At 43.5% G+C, this 12,500-nt stretch overlaps 2 protein-coding genes across 2 annotated transcripts in view; one reads left to right on the top strand and one right to left on the bottom strand.

Annotated features, from left to right (window-relative positions):
- The window catches only part of cd99 (CD99 molecule), a 31,664-nt gene that overhangs the window by 13,985 nt on the left and 5,179 nt on the right, over nt 1-12,500 (bottom strand). Inside the window, exons 3-12 of the mRNA XM_042079756.1 lie at nt 9,812-9,850; nt 9,628-9,672; nt 8,980-9,006; nt 8,668-8,703; nt 8,496-8,531; nt 3,822-3,857; nt 2,654-2,689; nt 2,463-2,495; nt 1,965-2,024; nt 1,625-1,705 (exon numbers count right to left, since the gene is read on the bottom strand). Coding sequence (XP_041935690.1) covers nt 1,625-1,705; nt 1,965-2,024; nt 2,463-2,495; nt 2,654-2,689; nt 3,822-3,857; nt 8,496-8,531; nt 8,668-8,703; nt 8,980-9,006; nt 9,628-9,672; nt 9,812-9,850 — 429 coding nt within the window. The remainder of the gene's footprint in view (nt 1-1,624; nt 1,706-1,964; nt 2,025-2,462; nt 2,496-2,653; nt 2,690-3,821; nt 3,858-8,495; nt 8,532-8,667; nt 8,704-8,979; nt 9,007-9,627; nt 9,673-9,811; nt 9,851-12,500) is intronic.
- The window catches only part of LOC121698037 (E3 SUMO-protein ligase ZBED1-like), a 22,702-nt gene continuing 16,830 nt past the window's right edge, over nt 6,629-12,500 (top strand). Inside the window, exon 1 of the mRNA XM_042079750.1 lies at nt 6,629-6,690. The gene's annotated coding sequence lies outside the window, so the exon portion shown is untranslated. The remainder of the gene's footprint in view (nt 6,691-12,500) is intronic.

The following is a 12,500-nucleotide window of genomic DNA, read 5'->3' as shown; positions in this document are numbered from 1 at the left end:
TGGTGCCGCCCCTCGAGTTGAGCCATTACATTATTCATGGCCAGACCCTTAATCTTTCGGATTTGGGTCTGGAATCTCCAGGCTACTCTCTCACCAAACGCTCTTAAGAACCCGAACACATCAAATACAGAGTGAAACAGAGCGCGTTGTAGTTCCTCCCCTCCCATTAAGAGCCAACTAATCGATTCAGAGCCTGTTATCGACTCATCAGAATAGAGGCCTCATGCGATAATTGGCTAGTAAGGACTGAATGGGATGACAGATCTGAGACCAGGAAGAAAAGAATATAAGGCACTAAGTAAACACTCATTTGCTCCCCATGTTTGGCACTTTCAATAACATTTTCTCTCTAGTTGGTGGAGAAAATAAGGAAATTAAGTATAAGTATAAGTATATATGAGTATAAGTATTAGTATATATACTCTTTTGATAAAAGTATATATAAGTGTATAAGTATATATAAGTATATACTCTTTTGATATACTCTTTCCCGTGAGGGAAATTTGGTCTCTGCATTTATCCCAATCTGTGAATTAGTGAAACACACTGCAAACACACAGTGAGGTGAAGCACACACTAATTCCAGTGCAGTGAACTGCCTGCAACAACAGCAGCGCTCGGGGAGCAGTAAGGGGTTAGGTGCCTTGCTCAAGGGCACTTCAGCCGTGGCCTACTGGTCGGGGTTCAAACAGGCAACCCTCCGGTTCCAAGTCCGAAGCGCTAACCAGTAGGCCACGGCTGCCCCAAAGGGGCTGTACAATTACTTTGTACGGCCCCTTGAACAGCCTTTTAAGTTGGATGTTTTAGCGTTCTAAGTCCAATCTGGACCGATTTCATTCGTTTATGTCTGTAATGAAAATGTAGATCTTAAAGTTTTATCTCCTTTAACTCGTTGATGAGACTAGACCGAAGCCTCGAGTCGAGTGGAGTCGGGCGTGCCGAAGTCGACTCCCGCCCTCCATGTCGGCTCTGGTTGGTCTAAGGCCCAGCGATTTGGGCGTGGCTCTGCTCTGAGCCAGGAGAGCGCCTGCTCTGATTGGCTGGTCTGTGGGGTTACTGGAGTTCACCTGGCCATATGGCCTCCATTAGCCAGCGGAGCTGCTTTGCTGCAGCTGCATCGGCACTGTTGTGGAGGGGAATAATCGCTTCCATGCCGACTGCAGTCATGACGGCGACAACAACAATTCTGCCGCCGCAGTCACAAAGCTGCAGTCATCAAAGTCATCAAAGCCGCAGTCATCAAAGCTACGGGCGACAACTGAGCTCCTGCACTTCTGCCTTCTCTTCACTTCTACTGACCTCAAGAAACTACTACTGAACCATTATCTCTCTCAGAGGAGTTCTTCATGTACACCTCAGTTGAAGTTCAGCCCTGTTAACCCCAGATGGTGTGTGTGTGTGTGTGTGTGTGTCAGCTGTCATGCAATTGAAGTGGTGTGTCTGAGGTGGGGTTTTTTGACCCCTACAGGCTACATACAGCACTTTCATCCCTGATCCCGGCCACTGTGAGGGTGTAGAGGCAACCTGATCCCGAGAGAGAGAGAGAGAGAGAGAGGAGGAGAGAGCAAGAGAGGAGAGAGAGAGGGAGAGGAGGATGAGAGAGAATTAAAGATGGATGACTAACCTCTACCCTTGCCTTTGTCAGGTTTGTAGTCACCTCCTCCACCGATATCAAACAGGTCGTTGTCATTAAAAGATCCGCCCCCTTTAAGGCAAAATAATGGGGAGGTTATGACATGCAAATTTGAAGACACACGCACACGAACACATACTCACACATACATACAGACAAACACACACACACATACTCACACATACACGCACTTACAAACACACACACACAAACACGGACAAACACACACACACGCACTCACACACACACAGACAAACACACACACATACACGCACTCACACACACACAAACACACACACACACACTGTGTAATGTAGGAATGATATCTCACCAGTTCCACTCGTTCCTCCGTCTTTAGGGGGGACTACAGCTGGCTTGTCTTGCTCAGGGTCTGGATAAGATCACACAGGTAAAAAACACACACACATACACACACACACACATATGAACACACACAGGTTGACAGATATTTCAGACATTAGTGGACAGAGTCGATAGCAAAAGTGACACATATGATATCAGGAATAAGAGTTCAAATATACCAGCTTGGAGACAAAAGATCAAGACAGAGACATGGACAAAGAAAGAAAGAGAGAGAGAGAGAGAGAGAGTTGGAGGGAGAGAGAGAGAGAGAGAGTTGGAGGGAGAGAGAGTTGGAGAGGGAGAGAGAGAAAGGAGAGAGAGTTGGAGAGAGAGAGAAGGAACAGTTTGAACAGGTTCCAACAGTGAACACCGATGCCCCCTTGTCGATACCCAGAGTGTGATAGTATCAGAAAAAAGACGGAACTCTGGTACCCAAGAACACCTCACACTTTTTAAAGAGTTTTACCTGGACCCAGAGCGTCGTTCAAATTAAATCCATCTACGAGCACACACACACACACACACACACACACACACACACACACAGACACACATGGTGATGAAGAGTAAACCTCAGAGCTCAGCAGCTGTTTTGAAGCTTTTTGGGATTCCAGATCATTTTTAGTATACTGGAGAACTATAGTTGGCGAGACTCACCTGAGCCTCCGAAAGCATCATTAAGGTCCAGGTCACCTGGAAGAGACAGCAGGGAGATTCAAGTACAGACTTAAAAGGGCACTGAGGCTGATTTGATTACAGACTTTAGAGCAGGGAATCAGAGGTGTGTCAGTATTGGAGCCCGCATTACCTCCTGAGCTAGGGTTAGAGGTGTGTGTGTGTGTGTGTTAGGGTTACCACACGTTCTGGTTTTCCCGGGATTGTTCTCTTTTTTTAATGTCTGTCCCGGAAATGATAATGATAATGAAAAATGATAATGATAATCTTTCACTGGACACCAAATGTCCTGTTTTTTGGTGCAAAGGCACTTCTATTTTTTTTAAGTATTCCCTAGTTTCACTTTCAATAAAACCTACATTCCACTCCTGCAATCCTACTATTTTTCTTAAGTTATCTTGTATCCAGCTGTCGGAGGCAGGCATGCGCTTATTTGATTGGTTGTAATGCAGACCTGCGAAACGAAAGTGTATCTTAACCATCAACAAACAACTACCGGCCGCGCACAGCAAGCATGTCCAAGAGAGTGAGTGAGTGCGTGCGGGTAGGCAACAGATTGGAGAGGGTAGCCTAGTAAAAAAAAAAAAAATGTTGGTTCGATTTGGTTTGATAAAATGGGGTGCGAGATGGAGGAGGATATAGGCCTACAATCAAAGTCAGGGCCAGCGGCGGAAAAAAAGAGATAGGCTACACAGTAGGCCTACACAACGCCGACAGGGTGAAAATGGGTAACTTTTCGGAGTGGGTAGGCTAACAACTTAATATTATGCATAGTATTGTTAATGTTTTATGGATTAGCCTTATATCTTAAAAGAGCTGGTGAAAGGGCATTATAAGAACCGTATGACTCAGCAACCTTAAAGTGACAATAAATGCACCATTTATAGTTAAACAGTATAACATTTGCAGCATTTGTTAATAAATTATTATTTAAAACCAGTAATAGGACTAGTATAATTAAAGGCATTTAACATTAATCAAAATCATAACTTTTTTTTTTGGGGGGGGGGGGGGGTCGGTCAGCAATGAATGTCCCGGATTTTCACAAATCAAATGTGGCAACCCTACTGTGTGTGTGTGTGTGTGTATGTGTGTGCATGTGTACGTGTGTGTGCGTGTGTGTGTGTGTGTGTGTGTGAATTTGCATTACCTCCGGTGGCTGGCTTCTTTGGATCCGTGGGAGTGTCTACAAAGAAAAAAATAATGATACAATAACAAGCTTGACTTTGAAACTCTCATCCATCGATAAATAGAGGTCGTTATCTCTCTCTACCAGTCATTTTCATATTTTACCAGCATTTGGCGGGTGGCTGGTGCTAATTTCCATACTGGACACACACACACAGACAGACACACACACACCATATTATTGTGTTTATGCATTGATTTGTCTGAATAAAATTAGTTCAGAAATCAGAGACACCGATCACACAGATAAACCAATAGAGACACCGATTACCCATATCAAAGGGCCATGGGGACCAATCAAAAACACCAATTATCCAGATCAAAGTGTCAACCAGAGATCCAGACACAGAGACAGTAGCACTATTGCTGGAACCCCCTCAACCCCAACACCCCCCCCCCAACCACCACCAAATCCACCCTATGCAAATCTCAATTCCGGATTTGCTAAATTGGGCAGACCAACTTCCAGGTTACATTTACAGTATACATTGACAGAAATGGCTCTTCCAGAAAGCATACGCCCTATGGCAGTGATCCTCACTATTTTTTTCACAAGAGCCACATTGGCAGTGCAAAATCAAAAAGAGAGCCACTTTTTGCGACAACATACTAACTCACCTTTGCAAATGTGCATTTCTACATATAAATATCCCACAAAAAAAGAAATAACACAGCCAATACAGCTAAATATTGCTTACAGCTATATATATATATATACAGCCTAATGCTTAAAAACTTCCTTCACCTTCATTATTTGGGTGAAGGAAGAAGTTTAATTCAGATGTTTGCGTTTTTGTAGTGCAGTATTGTATGTTTATGAAGCACATTTGAAACAAATATATTGGCTGTGTTACCACATAGCCTACAGTTGGTCCCATTTAGAAATGGCCACATAGCACATTCGCGCTTTCCGTGATACAAGCAGCTGCATGAAATGTATTACAACTTATCGCCACAAGGTGGCAGTTTAAGTCCGCTGTAGCATTGCCGGTAAACAGGGCAGCGGATTGCAATCAAAAGCGTTGCAAGTGGCAGTGAGATACTGTAAGCAGAACGAAATTAAAGATCACCTCGTTGAAGTCATACAGTAGACTAGGCTAAATCAGAGCCTACTTTTGTTTTTATCAAGCTGGGGCCAGAGATGATAGCCTTTGGCGAACAGTTTAGGCCTACTCAAAATGAGTAAAACCAAATTTGGCGAAATCTCGCCAAAGCTGCATGCGAGCCACCAATTATAGCTTGACGAGCCGCATGTGGCTCGCGAGCCGCGCAATGAGTAAACACTGCCCTATGGGAAGCTCTGAGGCCAATAAGCCTTCACCTGCCGCTAGCATTCCATTGATCCCCATTCATTTTGGCGTCACTTTGACAGCGAATAACTTTACATCTGAAGCGTTTAAAGACTCTGTTTGTCCATTGTTTATTTCTAAAGAAACACAACAATGTATGAAAGGCTCCATTACCTTGTATCTCACGTTATGGCCCCGTAGTAGCCTTTTTTGTAAAAAAAAAAAAAAGCTTCCAATGACATCATGACCATGCATCTTTCTGTCGCACAGTAGAGAAATGATCGTATTGTAAGGAGAAGCTCACAGTGAATCAGGGGAAGTGGAGACATACAGCCAAGAGAGAAGCCCATCGAGTTTTGGCAGTAATGCACTCCGTTTAAGTATAAGTCTATATACTCTTTTGATCCCGTGAGGGAAATTTGGTCTCTGCATTTATCCCAATCCGTGAATTAGTGAAACACACCCAGCACACAGTGTACACAGTGGTGAAGCACACACTAATCCCGGAGCAGTGAGCTGCCTGCAACAACAGTGGCACTCGGGGAGCAGTGAGGGGTTAGGTGCCTTGCTCAAGGGCACTTCAGCCGTGCCTACTGGTCAGGGTTCGAACCGGCAACCCTCCGGTTCCATGTCCGAAGAGCTAACCAGTAGGCCACGGCCTGTTCTTCTTTTTCGGTGAGACTTTTTTGGCAGTCTGCAAATGGAGTGCATTACCACCACCATCTGCTGGACTGAGGTGTAATGGCTAGTGTAGCCTTTACAGAGGAGGCTTCTATAAGACTACAGGTGAAGCAGTGCTTCACCAAAAAAAAGTAGAAAACAAAACACAAAAAAATCTTATAATAATCCCAATTTTACTCCTTTGAAACAGAAATACAGTCACTAACACAAACTGTTTTCCTGAAATCAATTCTGTGAGTGACAACAGCGCCATCGTCACCCTCGGTGGAACGGAGAATTACTGTGAATCAGACTGCTTCACCAACTTTTAGTTTTGCTTCACTACCATAGATATCTTTCCCAATTGACTTCAATGTAAATCGAGTGAAACCCCAGGCGGCTCGTGGATTTTTTCCGTTTCAATTGATCCTTATGGCAGATAAGTCCCACCCGTGAAGCAGTGACCGATTGGGCAGAATTTCACACTTCCTGCCGTTGAATATGATTGACGCCTCACTCTGGCCAATCACTGTCTCCATTAGCTTGCCATCACTTTTCAGTTGCCTTCAGTGACCTCACTAGAGTTTCATTATGAATTGTGTAACTCATTCACATAGTTTGTTTTACATTCATTTTGTAAGGTACATCGGAATTTTTTATTTAGAAGTATTGTGTGTAGCTTGCTAGCAGTCTCCCCACAGCTAACGTCAGTGACTCGCTAAGTCCTAGCAAGATGGATTCGACGGAAGTTTCAGGCGATGAACATCGTTGACCGCAATTTAGAGGATTCTTTACAGTTTTTTGAAATGAGGAGCTATGAGTGAATGCAGAGGGGAGACCAAGAGACTTCCTGTGAAATTAACACAGTTCGTGGGTGCTACGGTAAGGATAAACTTGTTCCAAGTAGGCTATGCATTAGAAAGTGCAGCTTCTCAACGTAGCCATCCTGTAAGTTCACTGATGTGTTATAACATTAGCCTATGTTATGGATGTGTTATAACGTCTTGGCTTCCCATTTTAAATCCTCAACTGTGTCAAAGACAATTCAGAACAATCTACTTGAAGCTAAATTTCAACTACCATTTAAAAATGTCAAGTGGATTTTTACTTCTGTATAGAAAGAAGGCAGTGACAGAAACAAACCGGTTGGTCAAACATGTCAACACATGCCAGAGCAGCAGTCATGGTATAATTTCTGTATCCCAGAGGCAAGAATGTGTCTCTTAATAGGCTACTGAATTTGACATTGCTTATGGGGCATAATTAGTAGCTTAGAATATTGGAAGGTTGATGTTTCAAGATGTTGTGGACATCAACAACTTGGCATTAATACACTGCAAAAACTGCTTATCTAATACAGTCTAACCAAGTGTTATTCATCTTATATCAAGATCAGAAAATATAGTTGGTATTGTTTTCAGTATATAGAGACTTACCTAGTCACTAATTAGTGCTAAAGTGGAGATGCTCTTTTTTGGGGGCATGACCATAGATAGCCTAGTCTTTGCAAGCAATATGTCAATATGTCAACACTACAACTTTGAATATGCAAACTTATAATAATAATAATAATACATAAACCTTGTTTACTGTCTTGTCCAGTCTTAGGCCTACTACACCCCATTTGTGGCCTGTACTTTGAGATGGTGGTAAACAGGTCTTGATTTCTCAACAAATTACTCTGAGCTCTCTGACTGATCAAACAACATAGCTTTTGTTTATGCCATTGCAGACAGTTCAATGTCATCATGTGTGTCATACATTCAACCACAATGTTCGTTTCCGGGGGGGGGGGGGGGGGGGCCTTTAGCCTCGTAATGGCAGCCGGGTGAATAAGGCGAATGATGGGGTTGCTGTGTCCATTTCAATTATTGTCTATGGAAAAAAGTTCTAATCAAAACCCAAGAAAGAGGAGCTGTTGACGTCGACCGTTACACCAGTTCCAGTTGGGAAATATGCGTTCAGTACTTGGCAATGTCACTACAACTTTGAATTAAAGACAGCGGAAGGAAAATAAGAATGTGTGTGTTGTGTGCAAGTTGTGAAAAAAGTCATATTAATGTAATCAGATTATGTTACATGTTTTGGGTAATCCTATTGATTATGCTACTGATACTGATACAGAAATTACCATGTAATCTGTAGTCAGTGATGGATTACATTTCAAAGTAATCTGAACCAACCCTGCTCGCTAACGGATAATCATCAAGCTAACAGGGAACCCTATGCCTCGCTGAAACATCAGCTACAAATCCAGATCATCATCAGTTCACAGATAACTCTAATCTCCCATTACTTCCTGTGTTTGTGTGTGTGTGTATGTGTGTGTGTCCTGTGTGTGTGTTTGTGTGTGTGTGTGTCCTGTGTGTGTGTCCTGTGTGTGTGTGTGTGTGTGTGTGTGTGTGTCCTGTGTGTGTGTGTGTGTGTGTGTGTGTGTCCTTGTGTGTGTGTGTTTGTGTGTGTGTGTGTGTGTGTGTCCTGTGTGTGTGTGTTTGTGTGTGTGTGTGTGTGTGTGTGTGTTTGTGTGTGTGTGTGTGTGTCCTGTGTGTGTGTGTGTGTGTGTGTGTGTGTGTGTGTGTGTGTGTCCTGTGTGTGTGTGTGTGTGTGTGTGTGTGTGTGTGTGTGTGTGTGTCCTGTGTGTGTGTGTGTGTGTGTGTGTGTCCTGTGTGTGTGTGTGTCCGCATTACCTCCTGCTGGCTTCTTAGGATCTGTGGGCGTGTTATCTACAAAGAAAGATTATATGATATAGAAATACGTTTCACTTTGAAGCTCTCATGCAGAGAATCAGATAAATATATAACATTATAACATGTACACAGACATCCATATGTATCATATAATTAATATGTAATAACTTACCAGCCTCTCCTAAGGCATCATTAAGGTCCAGTCCACCTGGAGGAGAGAGGATAGAACACAGCTATGATTTCATGATGGTGCCATGCAACACACACACACACACACACACACACACACGCTGACCAAACTCTCCATTCTTCTCTCCTCTACCAAACCCTCCATTGCCATCTCTATCTAACACACACACACACACACACACATTAAAAGGCTAATCCTGTGCTCTAAAGTTAAAGAGATTGTAAGTATTGGCAGTTATCTGTCTGTTTAATTAGGGATTAGGGAGGAAATGTCCAGTGCTGTCCAGGATCTCACCTCCACCCCCGGCTGGTGCGGCAGGCTCTGAAGACAAAACAACAACAACAACAACAACAACATGAGAGATGGTGGCGATCGAGACCCTCAATCACATCCCCATATGACAGGAGACAAAAGCACACACACACACACACACACACACACACACACACACAAACACACATACACCATGTCAAAGAACCCCAAGCCAGAGATTTTGACTAATCAGAATTCATTATTGCTGCACATTCACACACACACACAAAGCTTTATCATGAGATCCACACATAAAGAGAGTCAACAACACTATGGGCCTAATGTGTGTGAGAGATCAGAGTGATCTGGAGGAACATCAGGGAACACAGATACTGAGCTCATCAAGCTAACAGTTACTCCTAGGCCCGCTAACCCCTGAGCAGCTAAAAGATAATCATCAGACTAACAGTTACAGTACCCCAGGCCTTGCTAACACCTGAGCAGCTAACAGATAATCATCAGGCTCATCCCTCAACCATTCAGGTTTTCCATTCATCACATACATGCCACAAGTCATTGAGTTCAGTGTAACAGACCCCACTCCAGCATTTCACACACATTGCTCACAACATCCTACCGTCTACAGTGTGGGGACCAGTGCAAACCTCTTTGGAAGGAGTTGGGTTTTACCTGGGATTTTGGGTGCGTCAGGCACTTTCGGTTTTTCTGTGACCTCTGTAGGAAAACACAAAAGAACATAGTATGAACTACAAACAGACTCAATTTAGAAGCGGAACATACATGAAGCAACATCGTCCCCTCTCCCTCACCTGTTAAGGTATTCATATGAATATATCAAAATATCAAAACTTACTGTCCAAATCATCAGCTAAGGCATCAAAGAGGTCCAAATCTGTGAGAGACCAGGGAGGACAAGAGAGGAGAGAAGGAGTAGAGATTAGAACATGTCACTGAGGAGCATTTAAGAGATACCATGTGTCGGAAGATCACCAAAGGAGCCTTTAACATAGAAATACATACAGAAAAACAAAGAAATGTCAAAAGTTAACAAATGCCCAACAAAAGAGCTGTCTTGCACCATCCAAAATGCACACAAGCATTTTCAAAACACTGACATCTTCAACATCATTTTGAATACCAGGTAAAACATTTTTTAGATTTATAATAATAATAATAATAATAATTGCAAGAATTATTTCTATTGAGTGTCGGGAAACATGGCATATTGAGGATAAAACCCAACATTAATTGACACAGTCTAATGGACTCCAGATGTCCTTCAAAATGGATCCTGTATTTTTTAAATGTTGTCCAACCAAATCATCCAGTTTCCCAGCCAAACATGTGATGGAAAATAGTGGGAAGGAGGAAGTGGAAGATCACTGCTATTGAGAAAGAGAAGCCATAAAGTTGCTGAAGTACTTGCGTACTGTACCACTGTGTGTGTGTGTGTGTGTGTGTGTGTGTGTGTGTGTGTGTGTGTGTGTGTGAGAGAGAGAGAGAGAGAGAGAGAGAGAGAGATCATGTGGTAATAATGTAGACTGCACAGAAACAGATGTACTTGGTCTGTATATCAATACACATTCTCTCTCTCTCTCTCTCTCACACACACACACACACACACACACACACACACACACACATCAGTGTATTCAAAGTGTCTCCACTGTCAGTCCTGGGAGAGATGGGTCCTAAAATCCCAAAAACTGGATGATAAAACGCCTCCTCTGCCCCAGGCTATTTCAAAACACACACCCACACACACAAACACACAAACATAAAAACACGCACATGCATGCATACACACAGACACACAAGCACATGTGCACACACACACACACACACACACACTGCTTCGGAACTCTCTGTCCCTGTCTAAATAAACAAGCTTTAGTTTTGCAGAGAGTAGGGATCTCCACCTGAATACTGAACTGAAGTTCTGGCTGCTTAGTCACACACACACACACAAACACACACACACACACACACACACACGCACACACACACACAGAGACACACACACAGGATCTCCTCATGCATACTGAACTCCTGGCTGCTCATTCACACCAGGTCGGCAGGCCCTGAAGACAAAACAACAACAACAACAACAACAACATGAGTGATGGTGGAGATCGAGACCCTCAGTCCCATCCCCGTATGACAGGAGACAAAAGCGTATCACTCACCCACACACACACACACACACACACACACACAGATCAGGGCCAGTGTCTACACCAGTGTGCACATATGCCAAACACCCTCACCACCCCAAGCCTAGCATCTATATCAGCTGGGGTGCTTGCTGGGGTAACTAGGTGGGTTGGGGTAGTTGAGGTAAATGGGGGTAATGAACAGGGGGTGGGAAATCGGTTACACATTACTTGACAGTATCGACATAAGAGTGACATGACACTGTCATGAATGTGTCATAAACAAGTCACAAATGTTTATGACATGACGCTTCTGTTAGTAAGTGACATTAGGTTTATGTCATAACAAGTTAGGGTTAGTATTAGGGTTAGGGTTAGGGTTAGGTTTAGGATTAGGGTTAGGGTTAGGGTTCATGTGTCATGACAGTGTCATGTCACTCTTATGTCGATACTGTTATAAAGTGTTACCGAAAAATCTTCGGAGAGGCCATGGCACACAGTTTTGCACATCCTATTTCCATTGCACAACTAGAGATGGATCTTTATCTTATATTTATGCTAATTCTTTTTTTTATACATAGGTTAGTAGTATAGTAGTATATCTATATAGGTAATAGGTTTATATATTTGTTTGTGGAGTCTTGTTTGTCTTAAGTTTACCCCATGTCTGTGTAAACAGTGTATTTATCTATCTGTCTGTGTTTGTTGTGATCCCTTTGGAATTAATAAAATAATTACAGTATATATCTATCTATCTATCTATCTATCTATCTATCTATGTACATATATATAAACTGGGAAAATTGGGGTAGTCTGACTGTTTCGCCTGATTGGGTGAAACTGATGAGGCCGTTCCCACAACAAGGAGGAGCCTGGCTCTCTGGCCCTGAGTTGGGTGGCAAATAAAACACTGTCCGATGAGTCATGGACAGAAATGAAACACACACACACACACACACACACAGACCAGACACAAAACACAACCAGATCTGCCTCCCCAAAGCAAAACACACACACACACATACACACACACACACACACACACACACACACACACACACACTCAGTCTCTACTATTCCTGCCTCAGCAAAAAACACACTCATCTCTACCCGAGTGGAGCAGTGTTACCCGGCGGCTTGCCGGAGTGTGTCGGGAGAGGGGCTTGCCCGCCGCGGAGAGGCATTCCTGTGGTCTCCGCGGGCCAATGGCAGCGCAGGGCAATGCGGAGCGAGCAGGCAGTCTGGCACGACAGGCTGTATATTTAGAACAGTCTGTTCAGGATGAGCTGAGCACTGAGGCTTCACTCGGACGACTCGGCCCGCAACGCTGCTGTCTCTCAAAGTCAGAGTAGGGTATAGCCTGTGGTTAAAGTGGGATTTGGCAGGTGG

Source organism: Alosa sapidissima, chromosome 23, assembly GCF_018492685.1.
Source record: "Alosa sapidissima isolate fAloSap1 chromosome 23, fAloSap1.pri, whole genome shotgun sequence".
Lineage (NCBI taxonomy): Eukaryota > Metazoa > Chordata > Actinopteri > Clupeiformes > Clupeidae > Alosa > Alosa sapidissima.
This window is presented reverse-complemented; position numbering and strand designations above follow the sequence as displayed.